The sequence below is a fragment of the Vitis riparia genome, chromosome 4 (assembly GCF_004353265.1).
Source record: "Vitis riparia cultivar Riparia Gloire de Montpellier isolate 1030 chromosome 4, EGFV_Vit.rip_1.0, whole genome shotgun sequence".
Lineage (NCBI taxonomy): Eukaryota > Viridiplantae > Streptophyta > Magnoliopsida > Vitales > Vitaceae > Vitis > Vitis riparia.
This window is the reverse complement of record NC_048434.1, coordinates 7485721-7502743: the sequence shown is the minus strand read 5'-3', so window position 1 is coordinate 7502743 and position 17023 is coordinate 7485721. Positions and strand designations below refer to the sequence as shown.

Genomic DNA, 17023 nt, shown 5'->3' with positions numbered 1-17023 from the left:
ACAACAGAGTGGTATAAAGCTTCTACTACCACGACAGTCAAAAGAACAAGGAAAGATTCCTGTTCTTTAAAAATTGAATAATCTTCTCTGCCTTATAATAGATTGATTCTTTATAATCCGTGAATGCAGGCATGATTAATCTAACCATAATAAACTCCATGTCTCTTTGTATGTAAATTTACTTTACTATTATTGCACGACAAAGTGGTATAAAGCTTATACTATCACCACAGTCCTACAACAGTTTTCCAGGGAAAGAAATAGTCAAACACTATCAAATAAAACTTCTCATATGTTTTTTAGAACAAAAATCTGTTTGAGAACTTAGATTTCCAAATATTTCTTAAAAATAATCTTTATCTGCAATGCTTTGCTTTCAATCATTCTCCATTTTTGTACAATTATTTTTTAAACAGTCCTTAAAAAACTAGTGATAACGACTAAAAAAATATTCTCAAAATTTTCATAACTATTTCTCAAAAAACTGTTTCCTGTCAAAAAAATTACCAGACGTGTTTTTGAGTATAAAAAACAATTCCCAAACAGGCTCTTGTGAACTAGTTCCCTTTTTTATGTTCTTTGAAAACTGAACTTTGAGGATGGTACCAGACATGGTCTAAACTTCCTAGAAATAAAAAATTTCCAGTAAAGAGACTTCCTACTACAGCCCTTACAGAGAAGACGAGGGATCCTGCATGATTATGAGCAGTTAACTGGATTATCCATGATGGTTTACTGGACAAATTTGAGTGGATTTAGAAGCAATCAAGAAACAAGAGTTTACCAGCTGACACTGATCTTTCATTCATGGACTGAGGATGACTTCCCTGTCACAAGCCAAGTATAAGATAAATGACAAAATATCTAGAACTTTAAATACATATTTCTACTTTCATGGCAACATCCTGAGCCACTGTCATTACTATCAATCAAGAACATCAGCTTAAAGCTAATAGTTATTGCCACATAGATAGAATTAGGCATACAAAAATAGTTAATAAATTGTTTTCAGCAATTAACATTGGGAAGCATAAGGCTAGAACAGCTATCACTAAAATGATAATCTAATCAAAACACCATTGTTTTAAAAGCTTAATTCAAGAGTTTGCAACTGTAAGAAAGAACCTAATAAGGCATGTGTGTGTGTGTTGCTTCTCTTAGAAATGAAAACAATGGGATGAGAAAGTTACATTCTTCTTATTCTGTTCAGAGTTTCTTCCATCCCCTGAATTTAGAGGATGTTATCCATTGTCATTTGTAAATAAAAATGATAGAATTAATTGGATAAAAGGATGGAATGATCCCTCAATTTGTGAATCTAACCCATCCCATGTTTTTACTTGAAAAATAACCCATTTTTTACATAAATTCCCTTTAACATTTCAAGTCTTTACATGTAGGGCTTAAAAAAGAGGGTTATTTTTACAAGAAAATAATAAGGGCATTTTTGTCCAAGTGAGGCCAAAATAGGATGGAGGGTTAAATTTCAAAATTTGGGTTTTCAATCACCCTTTTAATCAAATAACCCATAGTGATAATAGGTTTACATTTTTATAAGCAGCAACCATATTCAATCTAACCAGTAAAGCAAACATTAAAACATAACTATCTTGAAAAAAGAAGAAATCCTTTTTATTAAGGGTCCAACTTGCACAGGTTGAGCCAGGTTAACAGTCAACCTGTCCACCAGAACGTGAAATTTTTTTGCCTGAAGTCCAACCCAGCCTATTAGCTATCATTACTTTCCCAATCGGAGATCAATCCAAGCCCATTTCTCTAAGCTTGGGTTGAAATTTGGTTGGACTTGTGATAGTAAATACAACTTCAATCTTGGTTAGGTTGGTTGGATTGAGCAAGTCAAGCCATGAAAATAGGGTTGAATTAAGCCAATAACAAGTAGTTGAATTGTACATCTCTTTAACAAAGAATTGGCCATTAAATTGTAGTCACATTAAATCAGCCTACTATCAACTTGCATTTAACATGTATTAACAAGGATATTACCATCAATTTTCTAAATGTGAGAATAGATTATCTAAATACATTCAAAAATTATTTCAAAATAGGAAAATCAAGCTGCAAAACTAAATTATCACACATCAATTTACATCTAACATCCATTTCACTAGAATCTTTTACAAGTCAAAAACGATAATATCCATTTAACGGGAACAGTCTGAAAATCAACATGAAAATCTATGACATTCGTTTTGCTCAATCAACCTAGTAACTATACTACAAAACAAAATAAAAGTCCATCACATAAGATTATAGGACATTTCATAGAAATTTCCAAGGCAACCATCAGAGAGTGTTTATATGCACATAATTTTATATAATAAATAAATGGGTTCGGGATCGCTGAAACCTGCACCTGAATTTTGTTTAGGTTGACATTTTCAGATAAGCCCAACTCAAATTACAAATTAAGTTACCTAACCCTGCCCAAAATTGGGTTGGATTAGGGGTTGGACAGGTTAAACCTGTTTAAGTTGCAGCCATGGACTTTATGAGTGACAACTAATGTTATTAAGAGACACTGGATATATAGAGACAACAATGTCTAGAGTGACCATGCAAAAATGTAATTATGGCTTCAAGCCATGCTGATGAATTGCAGAGTGCTCTTCATTAGGGGGCTCACTCTTCCATTATTATCAACTTAGAGTTCGCAAGGAGTAAAGGACCATGGAGGTGGAGGCATCTAATGCAAGCTTTAGATGATTTAATGTTTCTTCCTTCATTTGTATTCACAGATTGGCAAATAGAGTTGACTCTTCTAGCAAGAGAGGTACCCGACCTTGGAGCATCTCAAAGGCCATATTTACCCTCTTCTTTTTTTAATTCTTTTTTGGTGTTGGTTTTTACTCCAGTTGCACTGTTTTCTTTCTTTTGCAAGGAGTTCTCATCTTTTGTTGTCATTCTTTCTCTCTTCACTGTAGGTTCCATAACAAAAAGAGTTATATGTATACCTGGTTAGGCAAAGAACCTTTCACAACTGAATTAGCAAGAACTGCTCGAGATCTCAGGCCCTGCTCTAATGTGGATACACTTTCAACATCTGTACCATCCTGGATAATATGAAAAATATATATATGTATATCAATGGTGCAAACACCATAACCTCAAAAATTTTGGCGCTAAAATGAAATGACATAAATCCCAGAATTTCACTGTAAGAACTACAATTCAGTTCCACATAAATTGTGCTATATACCTGAGAAGATCGTAACTGCTGGACTGCAAGCTCTACTGCTTTGCTTCCACCTATGAAATTTGGATGTGAAGAATTTATATAACCCTTCTGAAATGATGAAAATGAAGACCACATGAGACATAAGAACACATTTCACTGGAGGAATGAAGTTGGTAGTTGGTAGAGAAAATGAGGAGAGACAGACAGACAGACAGAGACAACGGGGGTGGGGGTGGGAACATGAAGTGTCATGGTCTGTGCTAAAATGGCTGTTAAAGATGACACAGGAGGAAAATGCAAAATAATGCTAGAGAGTGACGATGCCACACAACTCAAGTAGGGGTGACATGTAGTATGCAACAGCAACTTACAGAGACTATAGATTACCTACAACATAAAGCATCCAAAAAATCTAAAAGGAACTCCTAAAAGGAGGAAACCAAACCAACAAGCATTTACACATCTATATATCTAATGTAAGTATGGTAGGAAAGATGCTTGCCTCACTTTGATTTGGATAACACTGCAGGAGAGAAATGCAAGGATTTTATACGACAAGTGGAGAACTACAAAGTCAATATGGGACCTAATCTATTTCTATTCCTCTTTTTGGACCACAATAACTACAGCTTTCAACAACACTCCTCTCAATAAAATTCAGCTCAATTAAAATTGGTGTGTGAATTAGAGAGGTCAAAGCAAGCTTCAGTCTTTTTGTAGATATATTGATCCCTACAGAGAGCAGAGTTGTTTTTCCTTCATAAAGTTCCATGTGGTACTGTATTGAGGTATGGGTCTCCTATGTATTTTGGAGGAAACTTATTCATTTGCTCTATTTGAACAGAGTTATTTGGGAAGGAGTCCTCATCCACCACATGTACTTTGAAATCCTTATCAATGAATACTTTGTTTCTCTTTGTGTTTAAATTTATTATTGTCAAGTTCTTTATATTTTAGTACTTTGTTTGTTTCCAATTTCTCTTTGAATTTTAGAACAATCTACCTTTTCATTGTATATTACCTCATTCTACATGTTAATGGTATCAGAGCCATGGGAAGGGAAATTGGGTTTATTTTAGAGCTTCATCTATCCTAGGAGTAACAGTTTGCTTAGAGGCGATCCAAAGGAGCTCGAGTTAGCCGAAGAGATGGGTGTTTTAGGGTAGGATTTCTGGAGATTACTCAATTAGGTTTGTAATACCATGAATAGGCTCTAGATTAAGTCCTAAAATGAGTTCAATGTTCAGATCTATGTCTAAGAGATCCATAGATCCCTAAGAAGTTGTAGTAAACAGTGAAAAAGTAAATTATCCTAAAATTCCTAATGAATTAGACGATTGGAAATTTTACCTAAGATCTCCCAAGTGTTAGGACATTGAGTCTTGATTGTTTGTTGGCAATTTTGTTCCTTTTAATGTTTGGTCATAGAAGTCTTTTTAGATAGTAACTTGTTCTCCATTGAAGATCAAGGGTTTTTGTTCATCCAATTGGGAAGTCATAAGTACGTCTAAAAAGGTTTGACTTGTGGCATGTTAGGCTCCTCTAAGGCATAAAAAGAATCAGTTTTGCTTTTGAACTTAAAATGATTTCAAATTAATATTTTATAAAGGGTAGGACCGCTCAAGCAGCTTGAAGTGCCCAAGTGCAGAGGATTGCTCAAGCGCTCCTTACCGCTCAAGCAGTGGGTTAGTTGGCTCGAGCGGTCATGCTATCTCTACCAAGAATTTTTCACGCAAATTCAATTGAGAAATCTTCCAAAACCGAAACTCTTCAGCTTAGTTACCTATATATACCTCATTATAACCCCTTGAGGGCATGAAAAAGAGAAAAACAAGAGATCAAAAACTTTTTGAGAGAGTTTTATTGAGGAGAAAGCATGACAAGCCACACTATTCCTAATCTCTCATTTGAAGGATTCAAAGGTTAAATCTAGGGTTGAAGACTTGCATCCCTTCAACAAGCCTAAGGTGTATTCACTGGAGCAATCGGAGATTGCTGCGTCGCGGACATGGATCAAGTTGTGAGCACTACAGAGTAAATCTTTAAAGTAAAGCGGTCAAGTAAATTTGAGTAACTTGATCTTATACGGTGGATTTAGATTAGAGGCCTTAGACCTCGTAGTTTTTTATCTCCATTATTAGTGTGGGGGTTTCCACGTAAAAATCTCTTGTGCCCCATTGCTTATTATTTGATATCTTGTTTGAATTGCCTACAATAGAAAGAATTGATATACTCTGATATCTCGCAAGATAAAATTTAGGTATAACATATAAATCTTTATTTAAATTTTTTAATACACCCATTCCCCCACCCCACCCCACCCACCCTCTAGGTGTTACCCCATTGAACTTAGGGGCTTTTTCACCAAGAAGTTTATAAGAAATGAACCTTTAAGTTTTTTTCATATTATACAATTAAGACAATTAAACAGACCATAAGTCAAGAACAAGATGATCAAGTAATAAGACTTTTAGATAGCAAATCCATACAAAGGCATAGGAAAGATTATAATTTTAGCTACTAAGTCATTGGTCAGGATAGTTTTAAATACCTCAATTGTCATGTGTTTAAGAGATAATAGAAATCTTGATTATAAAGATTATATTATTGAAGTTGTTCAAGCAAGATTAAATGATGGACCAATTTATTTCCAATATTATCCTAATTTCACAGTAAGACTGAAGGATGTTGACATCTTAGATTCAATTGTCCTTCATGTTAAGACTCATGGATTTAGGTTTAAGGAAGGAAACAGTCCAATCTCCATAATTACCAAATTTGCTTATAAGAGTATGACCACTAGTGTAGGATTTAGGGCTTTATGCACCAATCCTAAGGGAGAGATCATTCTCTTCCAATCAAACTTGATTAGTAAATCTAACTTCATCATCCCTAAGAAAATCATGTGGAATGAAGTTGATTTTCCAGGATCACGGAATTCCTCCCAGTTCCACCCATAGAATAAAGAGTAGAGAAGATAGAACAAATAGTTCAATATCCTGATGGAGGAGAAGATCAAGTCTTCTTCTTTCAAACATTCTAGGACCCCTAGAATTTCAAAATATGAACCCTCCAAAGCATCATGTTCGTCTATCCCAACTAGAACCACTGAGATAGAAGAAGGATCTACACCTTCAAACCCTAAGAATATTAAATCATTTGGAGTTAGAAGTCACACAAAAACTTTCGCACAACCTTACTATTCAAAATATAGGGTGTATACCCAAGAAACACCAGATATGTCACCCACATATTCTGAAATGATTAATATCATAGATCAAGATTTTGAGATTAACAAAGAGATTTCAAGAAAAGAGCACAGGATAACCTCCATCTCAATCATGTTTCCTATCATTCTCTCAGCAGGTTTTATGCCATCACGCAAAAACTTTCCCATGACATCTTCCAGCTTCCTTCTCAATACTGGGAATCTTTGCACCTCAGGTGCCTCACAAGCATGACTCATCTGCAAGAAAGTTTCATTTGCACAATTGTATCTGGATCTTACAAGCATGGGCAAATGGGAAACACCAAAATTACATAGTATTGGGGATAATAAACACCCAGGCAAGGGAATTTCACACCTTTAGAAGTTCAGCATAGACGTATCGTAGGCACTGAAGGCTAGGGTCTAACAAACGATGTATTTGTCTTCTAACCAGAATTTGAAATGGGACCTAACTCCAATGTGAGAATAAACCACCAAATCAGAAATGGGTTCAATCTTGTAGAAACATAAATAATATGGAAGAAATATGCAACAAGCATCAATACACATAATCATGATGCTCACCTCTGGCACAAATAAAGCATTTCTTGGACCATTGGCATTTTGGATGGCCATTCGAATATCCTCGTCTGTTAGAGCTTCACAAGGATCCACCTCCTACAAATACTTCAATTACTGGCCAGTTTGGTGGTTACAATCTTACTAACATTGATAAATTCTTTTCAGCAGACAAATATATATATACACACAATAGATAACATAATTTAGTGGATCCCTGGAAAAAGAAATGGGCCTTTCAGCATACACCTTGAGTTAGGAAGATAGATCAATTCAGACAACAGCCCAAACAGGTGAGGACCAGGAAAATTTTAAATTAAAATGGGTTAAATATAATACATCAGATAGACAATAATGATGCATAAAAGACAAGTAGCAATAAGAAAGTTTTCCATGAATATAGACTAAAATGTGCACCTCCAAGCTCTTCACAAAAATTGACTGGAAAATGTAGTGGATTCTGGCTCCACCAGACAACTCTCTAGTTGACATCTCCTGACTTTTCCCATCAACAAGGGCAGAGAAAGCTGTTAAATGAACACATAAAAAATGGAAAATGAGCAATTGAAGTGAACTTGTGAAGAAGTGGAAAACAGTAAATGAAAAAACGATGAGCAGTACTTACTCATGCAAACAGTTGAAAAATTACAAATATAGTCAACAAGATCCATGAGCAGTTTATGAAGAAAAAATCAAAGCAATCTAGATTTTAGACACATAAGAATGGACTAGGTTTCTTTTTCTTTTAATTCATTTTTCTTATTTTATGTGCATGGAGATCAAGTGGAAGTTGGGTTTCTAGGCAACAGAAAAATATTGAATGACCACATGCAGCGTGCAATTACTCCATCTCTCCCTGCATCTAGCAACACCATCCCATCCCATCCCATCCCATCCCACAAAACCAAAAAATAACATTTATCATTCTAGTTAAAAAATACAAAAATAAATCATAATTTGTAAATATAAAAGCAGCACACTTCTTTTTTAATAGGCAAACAAGAGATATATATATACATATATTTAAAGCAACAGAATTGGGGCAAACCCTAGAACATAGACACAATATGAAACAAAAAATAACAGGATAAGTATTAGACCACTCAAGGCCAATCCAAGGACATCCAAAGAATTAAGTCTATTAACGACAAGCTACCTCCCAAAAGAGGAAAACATCTTTCAACTTAAAGATTCAAAACTCGCTGCAATTGATTTCCAGTGAGTGATATACTTCCAGAGTTAGTATGATGAGAGTCAATTTTAACTGAAGATTTTAGTGTTGACATCAATTGTGTCAAAACTTCTGTTTAAATCAGAACAAAAATTTAATATAAAAAAATTACACCAATTGAACTGTCAATACCAGCAAAACTAATGATGGTCTGAGGTGAGAGACAGCAGGCCACCGCTATTCCTCTCAAAGGTAATTTCATGGGAGAAAACTTATCTCATTGAAGAGCACTTTCCAAACCTAACAATATATTTTTTGTCAATAATTTGCAATTTCTAAGAAAGCGAGATGTATATTGGAAAAGATTCAAAGTGACTTCCTTTTGGGGAGAGTGGTCTTTTTACCATTTGTTCAGAAAAGGTTTTTGATGATTTAGGCATCAGGAATATTGGTTCACTCAACAAGGCCTTGTTGGGAAAGAATTTTCAATGATTTGTATCTGGGCATAATAATTTTTGGAAATAAGTGATTGCTGAAAGTAGGGGGAAAGAGAGAAGGTTCAGAGTTCCAGGCAGCATAGAGATGTTTATGGCTCCAGCCTGGGAAGCTAGCAGGAAGAGAGAGAATCAGTGTGGTGATGGGCATTTGAAAGATAATTTCACTATGTTGTTTAATATGGAAGTTTAGAGAGGCTTAGGTGTTAAGAGTATTGGAAGGGGAGCCCATAGAGCTTCGCTTCAAAAGAAATTTATTTGACTGGGAGGTAGATTTGGCAGAATTCATGTTACAATTGAATCTGATGTTTGTTGCTAGTTGAAATGGTAAACAAGTTGGTCTAGAAGGCTTAAGAGAACAGATTTTTCTTAGTTTACTCATACTACAAATCTCTAAGTTGGCTCTCCATTTTTCCATCTAAAGTAATATGGATTCCAAGGTGCTCTATGAAGCCGGTTTTTAGGAGGGAAGTTGGAAGAAATCCTCATGACCAATGTTGCCTCCACAAACAAGATTTCATCAGCTAGCATTCTAATTCACTGTAAGTGGTCCTCTAGTCTTTGGACTTTGGTCTTTGGTTTTTATCTTGTTTGAAGTTCTAAGCATCAATTTTGCATGCTATAAATTGAATGAACAAGAAATAGAGTGAACAAAATTGTTTACCTTGATTTGATTGATTTTTTTTTTTTCCTCAAGACTTGATTTTTGTAGTCTTCTAAATTTTGCAATGTGTCATTTTTGAGGATCCATGTAAATTTTCATTGGTGATTTGAGCCATCAAAATTTAGATGTCTACAAGCTTCTTGAGTCTTTTTCATTGGATTAAAGAAAATTTCCTAGTTGGCAAGACATTTTTTCAATACTAACCATGAAGCAGTTTGGAAGTTGAACCCTTATGTGTCTTTTATGGGCTATTTGGAAAGAGTGCAACTATATAACCTTTAAAAACATGTGTGATCAAGCTGATGGGTCTAAAATCTGAAATCTTGATAGTTAACTCTTTTTTGGCACAAATGCAATGAAGGTAGCATTTGTACTTCAATTTATTACCTCACTATTATGAAACTCTGAAAACACCCTCAGTAAATCCTCCGTAATTACATCCCAACACTCTTAAAACATTGCAATGGTGAAACCATCAAGCCCAAGAGCCTCATCCCTATCTAATTGAGGAATGCCTTTGTGAATCTCCTCTTCACTAAAAAAGGTATATAACCTTTAGAGGAAAAGGGAAATAGAAAATGTTAACTAGGTGTGGGAGTGGGTTAGCTAGGTGAGGTTAGTCATTTTTGCCTTCACTTTTGTGCAACTTTTGTACAACATGTGTAATTGGGTTGCAACCACTTTTTGGTTTGGGGCTTCCATTAATATATTTACTTTATCCTATCAAAAAATATAAAGATAAGTGCTATTTGTTAGCCCAACGGTTGGGTAACGAAGCAAATGTTAAAGGACACTGATGTATTTGTTGTTCAAGTGCATAGGTTCAAAAGACCTATATCATCTTATATGCTACAAGAGTCCTTTTTAGTAAGCAAATTGCAAGATTCAAAAGAAAGGTGCAAGAAGACTTTGGATTTTCACAAAGATCCTATTTAAGTTTTTATTCGACTTATCTTTCATGTATTTCAAGTATTTATGCTCCACATGAGGATGACTTGAGCTACCTAGCCTAGGAGACTCCTTTGAACCTCAAGTCTTTCATGAAGAACCTTAAGTTTTCTTACAATATTTTCAACCTAACCAATGTGCCCTTAAGCTTGAAAATATTTCATTATATTGGTTGAGTCTTAATAAAAACTAATCCAATTTCATTTGAGTTGGTCATCCGCTTGCTAATGTAGACAACCATGTGGACGTTCACATCTGCCTTTTAGCCTCCAACAGCTCTTGGCAGCTCATTAAATACTCCAATAGCTAGTATGTGGAAGACCATGTGAATGTCCAATTCTAGAGATTTTATTCCTAATGAATAGTTTGACACCAAAACCAATTTAAACCTGGCCTTTGGTGCATTTAAAGAGGAAAAAAATTGAAAATTATATTAATTACTCATTCAACCTTCTTAAAGAGGAAAAAAACTGAAAATCATATTTATTACCCATTCAACCTTAAATTCAAACAAGTGCATTATATTCAAACTTGCCCATCCTCATCAAAGAGCGCTTACAAATTTCTAATTCTTTATATATCTAATCTTTTTCAGAGTTTTCTTCATTTATTCCTTTTTGTACTTGAGAGAATCAGTGTGTAAGGAGTTGAGGAATACTCTTTGGTTGATGTAAGGATTAATTGATTAAAAGGGATGAAATCATTTCAAATTTGTAAATTTAACCCCTCCCATGTTTGAACTTGAAAAGTAACCCATTTTGACATAAATGCCCTTCAACATTTTGATTATTTACATGTAAGTTATAAAAGAAAAGGTTATTTTTACAAGAGAAAAATGAGGGTATGTTGTCAAAAATGGGTATTTTTTAGGTTGAAAAAGGTCCATTAGAACCTAGGAATCCAAGTGTACAAGATATTTAAGAGTTTTGGTTGAGAAAGTTCTTGAGATAGTGAAGTACCTCCAAGCTAGGAAAGAAGCTAGAGTAAGTGGATGTAGGCAGTTGTTGAACCACTTTGAATCACTGTTTGCAATCTCCCTTGCTCCTTAACTCCTCTTTATATTGATTCACTTTGCATTCATTCATTAATATTCTAATAATTGCTAGCAAAAGAGATAAAAAGTTATTTTTATCTTCACCCAATTCACCTCCCCCTCCCCCCCCCCCCCCCCCCCCCCCCCCCCCCCCCCCACCCACTTGGGTACACTTTTAGGTTGGATTAGTAAGACTTTTCACTATTTCCACCCATGGATTTGGTGCATCCATATTCAATGAGAAAGCAACAATACTTGGACAATAAGATAATTTCTTGTTTTTGATAAATAATTGAAAACATAACATAGACACTAAATGTAGGACAGAGTAGAAACTTAATATACGTTGTAACAAGTTGAATGTCATAATAAACAAAAATTAGCAGGGGAAATAGAAATGCTGAACAAACAATTCTCACCTTCACAGTATTTTTTCAAGATGTTCAACAGAACTGCCCCTTGTTCCACCTAGTTAATGGCATGTGACAAAATGCTTTTAAAGTATTAAACCCAAGAAACGTAATGAAACAAATATTCCATGCGTATAGCACACATGCTTGTTCATCCATATTTGCACATGTGCATCCAAAAATCAGAAGCAGACATCAGCACAAAGTATGAAATTTTATTCACAATCCAGTTTAATTCAAGTGAAACACATAAAACAGTGATACTTTGAAACAAAACTGATAACAAAATATAATTTTTTTTTAATTCTTGATGGGATTGGAACCTAGAACCTAGGTTGGAAGGGAGTACCCTAAGGAGGAGAAGTAAATCAAATCCCCATATATCCTCAAAGATACTAGCATTTCTCTTCCACAATAAAAAGCATATCAAGAATAAAATAGCCACTCTTCAAAGAACTCTACCGTTAAGTCAATTACCAAAACCCTCGAAAGAGATTAGCAACATATCCACTATGCCTCTAGGGTCTAGAGAGCACTTAATCAATCTTGACAAGATCAAACAATCTATGCCAAAGTTCCAGTGGAACAATGAAGAGAGAGATTACCAATTGATTCACTACTCTCCAAGCACATAACAAAGAGGTTTAAGTCAACAGCTTTGTAAAGTCTTCCACCTATAGCACATTGTTGGTCTAACCTTCTTTCTAGCCACAAGTCATGCAAAAGCCTTAACCTCATGTGGAGCTTTTGAATTCAAATGAATTTGGCAGGAGCAAGAGGAGTCAAGATTGGAGAAACTACAAAAGCTTTAAAGAACAAACTCACTGAGAGAAGTTCTAATGGTGTCAGTGACCAAATCCTCACAACTCATGCAAAGGCCTTAACCTTGTGTTAGATTTCTAACAGCTATATAACCAAGAAAAATGAATAATAAATATTTTTGCAGAGTCTTTAATGGTGAAATTTCATTGTTTTCTCTTCTAGGTGGACCTCCAAAAAGGCTTTAGTAACACACTAAGATATATTTAATAGTCCCATTTTTTTATTTTCTCTTCTTAGTGAAACCCTACAAGGCCTTAATAAGATTCTAATGTTTATCCTAAGACAATTATTTTCTCTTTCTTCTTGATTTTACTTTCTTTGCTGCTGTCATACTTCCATTCTTCCCTCCATAAAGCTTAAAAAGGCAAAACCCTAATCAACTATTATTTGATTGTAGGTAGATAACTTAAGGTTGTCCTACATCTTAACAACTTAGCCAAAATCCTTAAAATTGTTTCATCAAGGCACCTAGATGGAAAGGTTAGCACAGACTAGCAAAGATGTTTCATCAACATCCTTTTTATCTAATCTCACAATGAAACTTGAACATCTTGTTTTACAGAAAAAGACACTATTTTCAATGTTCTATGGAGCAGAAGAGCAGATGCTGAAAAATACATTAAATTCAAGGATACAATGGAAATGAATATAAATTCAGAAAAAGTTGATGGCTTTAAATTTAACAGCCCTCAGGTGTGGGACTCAAATGACCACATCCAACTATATGCAAAAAACCTCTTGCCCTGTACATCCAGTTCTATTAGTACAGTTCTTTTGATTCTCATTATAAAAAATTAAAATAAAATAAATAAAAAAACAGTTCCTCTGCCCTCCTCAATAACCTAATAAAAAAAAGATAATATTCAAAATAGGCCAATCACTCATATGCCTTGTACTATTGAACTTACTTTTGATTCCACTACTTCTCCATATGTCTGCAGCTCTTTTACCACAGCAATCATATGGCAATTTAGTTCATCCTTCAAACTTGGTAGGACCATTCTAATGTGGTGCTCCAGAATCTGAAACAGAGGAAAAAGAATAAAGACAGAAGTAAATAATAATGTACAGAATTAGATCACATTATTCCTTAAGAACTTCCCAAACTCTTTCCATGATCTTGTTATAATCTTTTTCCCAATCCTTTTCAAGTTCCATTGTTTAGTTTATAACATTGAAACTGTTCCAAAGTGTCCCTCTCCCTCCTCCCTTGGTGTCAGAGAAAAGACATCAACCGTCAAAAAAGCTATAATTGTACCAAAGGTTTATTTTTATTTTTTTTCCTTTTGACAGGCAAACTAAGATGACATAAATGAACAAAAGTGCATATAAAAACTGAGTGCAACCCAATCACAGAAGGAGTACACAAGTTGCACCAAGGCTAAAGGAAAACAATGAGAAGCCAAGAAATCCCACCCATGCCTGCCCCATCCCCAAAATTAGCAACAAAGTCAAAAAGGGTAATGTCGGAAAACTCTCCAACACAATTCAACCAAGAAAGCAAAGACTTCAAGAATACATCTTTCACCACCTAAATTAAACAAACCAAACCATCAAATATTTTTTTGTCTCTCTCTTTTCAGGTAATCTAGAAAAAGAAAAACGGTCATCTTCCATACAAACTTTCTCCTATTCCATAAAGCTCCCATGAGACCCTAGAAGGATGTCTTTGACCCTCTGAGAAAGAACCCATGTACCCTTTAGGAACATGCACATATGTTGAGACAATACCAGATAGATTGGACCATTAAGTCTGAATAACGGCTAAAGGTTTTGATATAGACCGATGGGTGGTTGGTTTTGGAATGCAATGCTTATGGTCATATTTTTTGAGATTTTCAACTTAGTGGACAGCAAAATAGAGACATATCGCTGTAAAGAAGTTTGTTGGGAAGGAAAAAATGGTGACAGCAAAAAAGGCTGCTAAGGCAGAGAATAGCAACAATAAATGCCACTAAAAATTGATGATAATGAAGACCACTGGGAAAAAATTAGAAGAGAATTTAGCAATCAACTTATTGACTTAACATGACTCGATTGTCAAAGGACAGCTTTGCTGTCCACACCTTCCTTATTTTAGCCCTTCACACCTTCCTTATTTTAGCCCTCCACACCTTCCATATTTTAGCCCACACTTGCTGTCCATACCTTCCTTATTTTAGCCCTCCACACCTTCCTTATTTTAGCCCTCCACACCTTCCTTATTTTAGCCCTCCACACCTTCCATATTTTAGCCCACACTTGCTGTCCACACCTTCCTTAATTTAGTCCACCCTTCTTTCCTTATTTTAGCCCACAATATTTCCTTATTTCTCCATTGATTATTCTGTACAGTTAGCATATATTATTTGATAGATTATAGTTTACATGTATAGAGCTAGAATCATGCTGTAATTTATTTGTTTTTTATTTGCTTTCCATGTAAAGCATCCTTGTAAAGTCTATATATAATATACAAAACTCAAGGCCAAGGTATTCGGTCATTCACACAATATTTTGACATGGTATCAGAGCAAGGTTGCTAATTTTTCTTCCCTCAAATTCTTTTCTGTCTTTTCGGTTTCGGAGGTGCCTCTCGTATCTTTCGGTCAAGTCTGTGTTGATCCGTGCTGCACCCAACCACAACCATTTTTCTCAGTATTTCTGTGGTTGTTCAGTTTTCTTCTAGGATTTTTTTTGGTCCATCCTTTTGTCTCGGGTTCTATTTTTTTTCGGTCAAGTCTATTTATTTTCTATGGATTCCGCACCTCTGTGTGTTAAGTTTACAGGCATAAATTATTCTACCTGGGCATTTCAATTTGAACTTTTTCTCAAGGGAAAAGACCTTTGGGGTCATATTGATGGCACGGATGTTGAAAAACCATCAACTTTTGACAAATCTCAGGATGTTGGGTCTTTTCCTTCATGGGCTGTGCTTGATGCACGCATCATGTCTTGGCTTCTTGGTTCAGTGGAGCCTCATATTGTCACCCACTTGCGGCCCCATCGCTCTGCTCAATCTATGTGGGCTTATTTGAAGAAAGTTTATCATCAGGATAACGATGCTCGTCGCTTTCAATTAGAACATGCGATTGCCACGTTTCAACATGGTAGTCTTTCCATCCAGGACTACTACTCAGCATTTCTGACTCTTTGGCATGAATATGCTGATTTGGTTACAGCGGATGTTCCTATTGCTGCTCTTTCAACTATTCAGACTATTCACGCGACTACCCGGCGTGATCAGTTTCTTATGAAACTACGTCCGGAATATGAATCTGTCCGCTCCTCTTTACTGAATAGATCTCCTGTTCCCTCTCTTGATATTTGTTTTGGTGAGTTACTTCGCGAAGAGCAACGCCTTAGTACTCAAGCTATTTTGGAGCAATCTCATGGCAGTTCCGGGACAACAACTGTAGCTTATGCTGCCCAAGGCCGCGGACCACCTATGCATTCTAAAAACTTGCAGTGTTTTTGCTGCAAGGAATATGGGCATATTGCTGCCACTTGCCCTAAGAAGTTTTGTTCTTATTGCAAGAAGAAGGGTCACATTATCAAAGAATGTCGTATTCGCCCCCAGAATCGTCAGGCCCACGCATTTCAGACTTCGGTTATTATCCCTCCTGTAGCAACTTCTGCAACAGACGACTCTCCTTCAGCTGCGTGCTCTATTCCTGCACCTCCTGCACCAGATTACTGCACCCCAGAAATGGTGCAACAGATATTAATTTCAGCATTATCAGCAATGGGGTTTCAAGGTAACAATTCTACTAAACTCTGGTACGTGGACTCGGGGGCCTCTAATCACATGACTAATAATCCCACCGCTTTGTGTCATGTTCGGCCCTACGCTGGTCAATCTTCCATTCAGACTGCCAATGGCAGCTCTTTGCCCATAGCTGCTATCGGCGATGCCTCCTCTAAGTTCACTGACGTGTTTCTTGCTCCTCAGCTTTCCACGAATCTTATTTCTGTTGGCCAATTAGTTGATAACAATTGTGCTGTTAATTTTTCTGGTAATGGTTGTGTTGTGCAGGACCAGGTAACGGGGAAGCCGATCGCAAAGGGACCTAAAGTGGGGCGCTTGTTTCCACTATTTTTACCTGTTCCAGATTTTTCTCCACTTTCTTCTATTAAGTCTTTTGCTTGTAATAATGTTTCAGATCTTAGTATGGTGTGGCATCGTCGTTTAGGCCATCCCAATACTCAAATCTTATCTCATGTATTGAACTCTGATTTACCTGGTAATAAGGATCGTTATTCTTTATCTCTTGAGTGTGATTCTTGCAAACTTGGTAAAAGTAAAACTCTTCCCTTCCCTTTGCATGCAAGTAGAGCATCTCATTGCTTTGATCTTATCCATAGTGATGTTTGGGGACCTTCCCCGGTTAGTTCACATGAGAAATTTAAATATTATGTGACTTTCATTGATGATCATAGCAGATTTACTTGGGTCTACTTTCTTCGCTCTAAATCTGAGGTCTTTCGTACTTTCACTGAGTTTTTAGCGTATGTTGAC

The 17023-nt window shown here is 35.8% G+C and overlaps 1 protein-coding gene across 1 annotated transcript in view; it reads right to left on the bottom strand.

Moving 5' to 3' along the window:
• LOC117912754 (dynamin-related protein 3A-like) overlaps positions 1–17023 on the bottom strand; it is a 52327-nt gene that overhangs the window by 19816 nt on the left and 15488 nt on the right. The window contains exons 4-12 of the mRNA XM_034827448.1: positions 13434–13547; positions 11713–11761; positions 7401–7510; positions 6990–7082; positions 6781–6873; positions 6525–6662; positions 3218–3304; positions 2973–3071; positions 785–827 (exon numbers count right to left, since the gene is read on the bottom strand). Coding sequence (XP_034683339.1) covers positions 785–827; positions 2973–3071; positions 3218–3304; positions 6525–6662; positions 6781–6873; positions 6990–7082; positions 7401–7510; positions 11713–11761; positions 13434–13547 — 826 coding nt within the window. The remainder of the gene's footprint in view (positions 1–784; positions 828–2972; positions 3072–3217; positions 3305–6524; positions 6663–6780; positions 6874–6989; positions 7083–7400; positions 7511–11712; positions 11762–13433; positions 13548–17023) is intronic.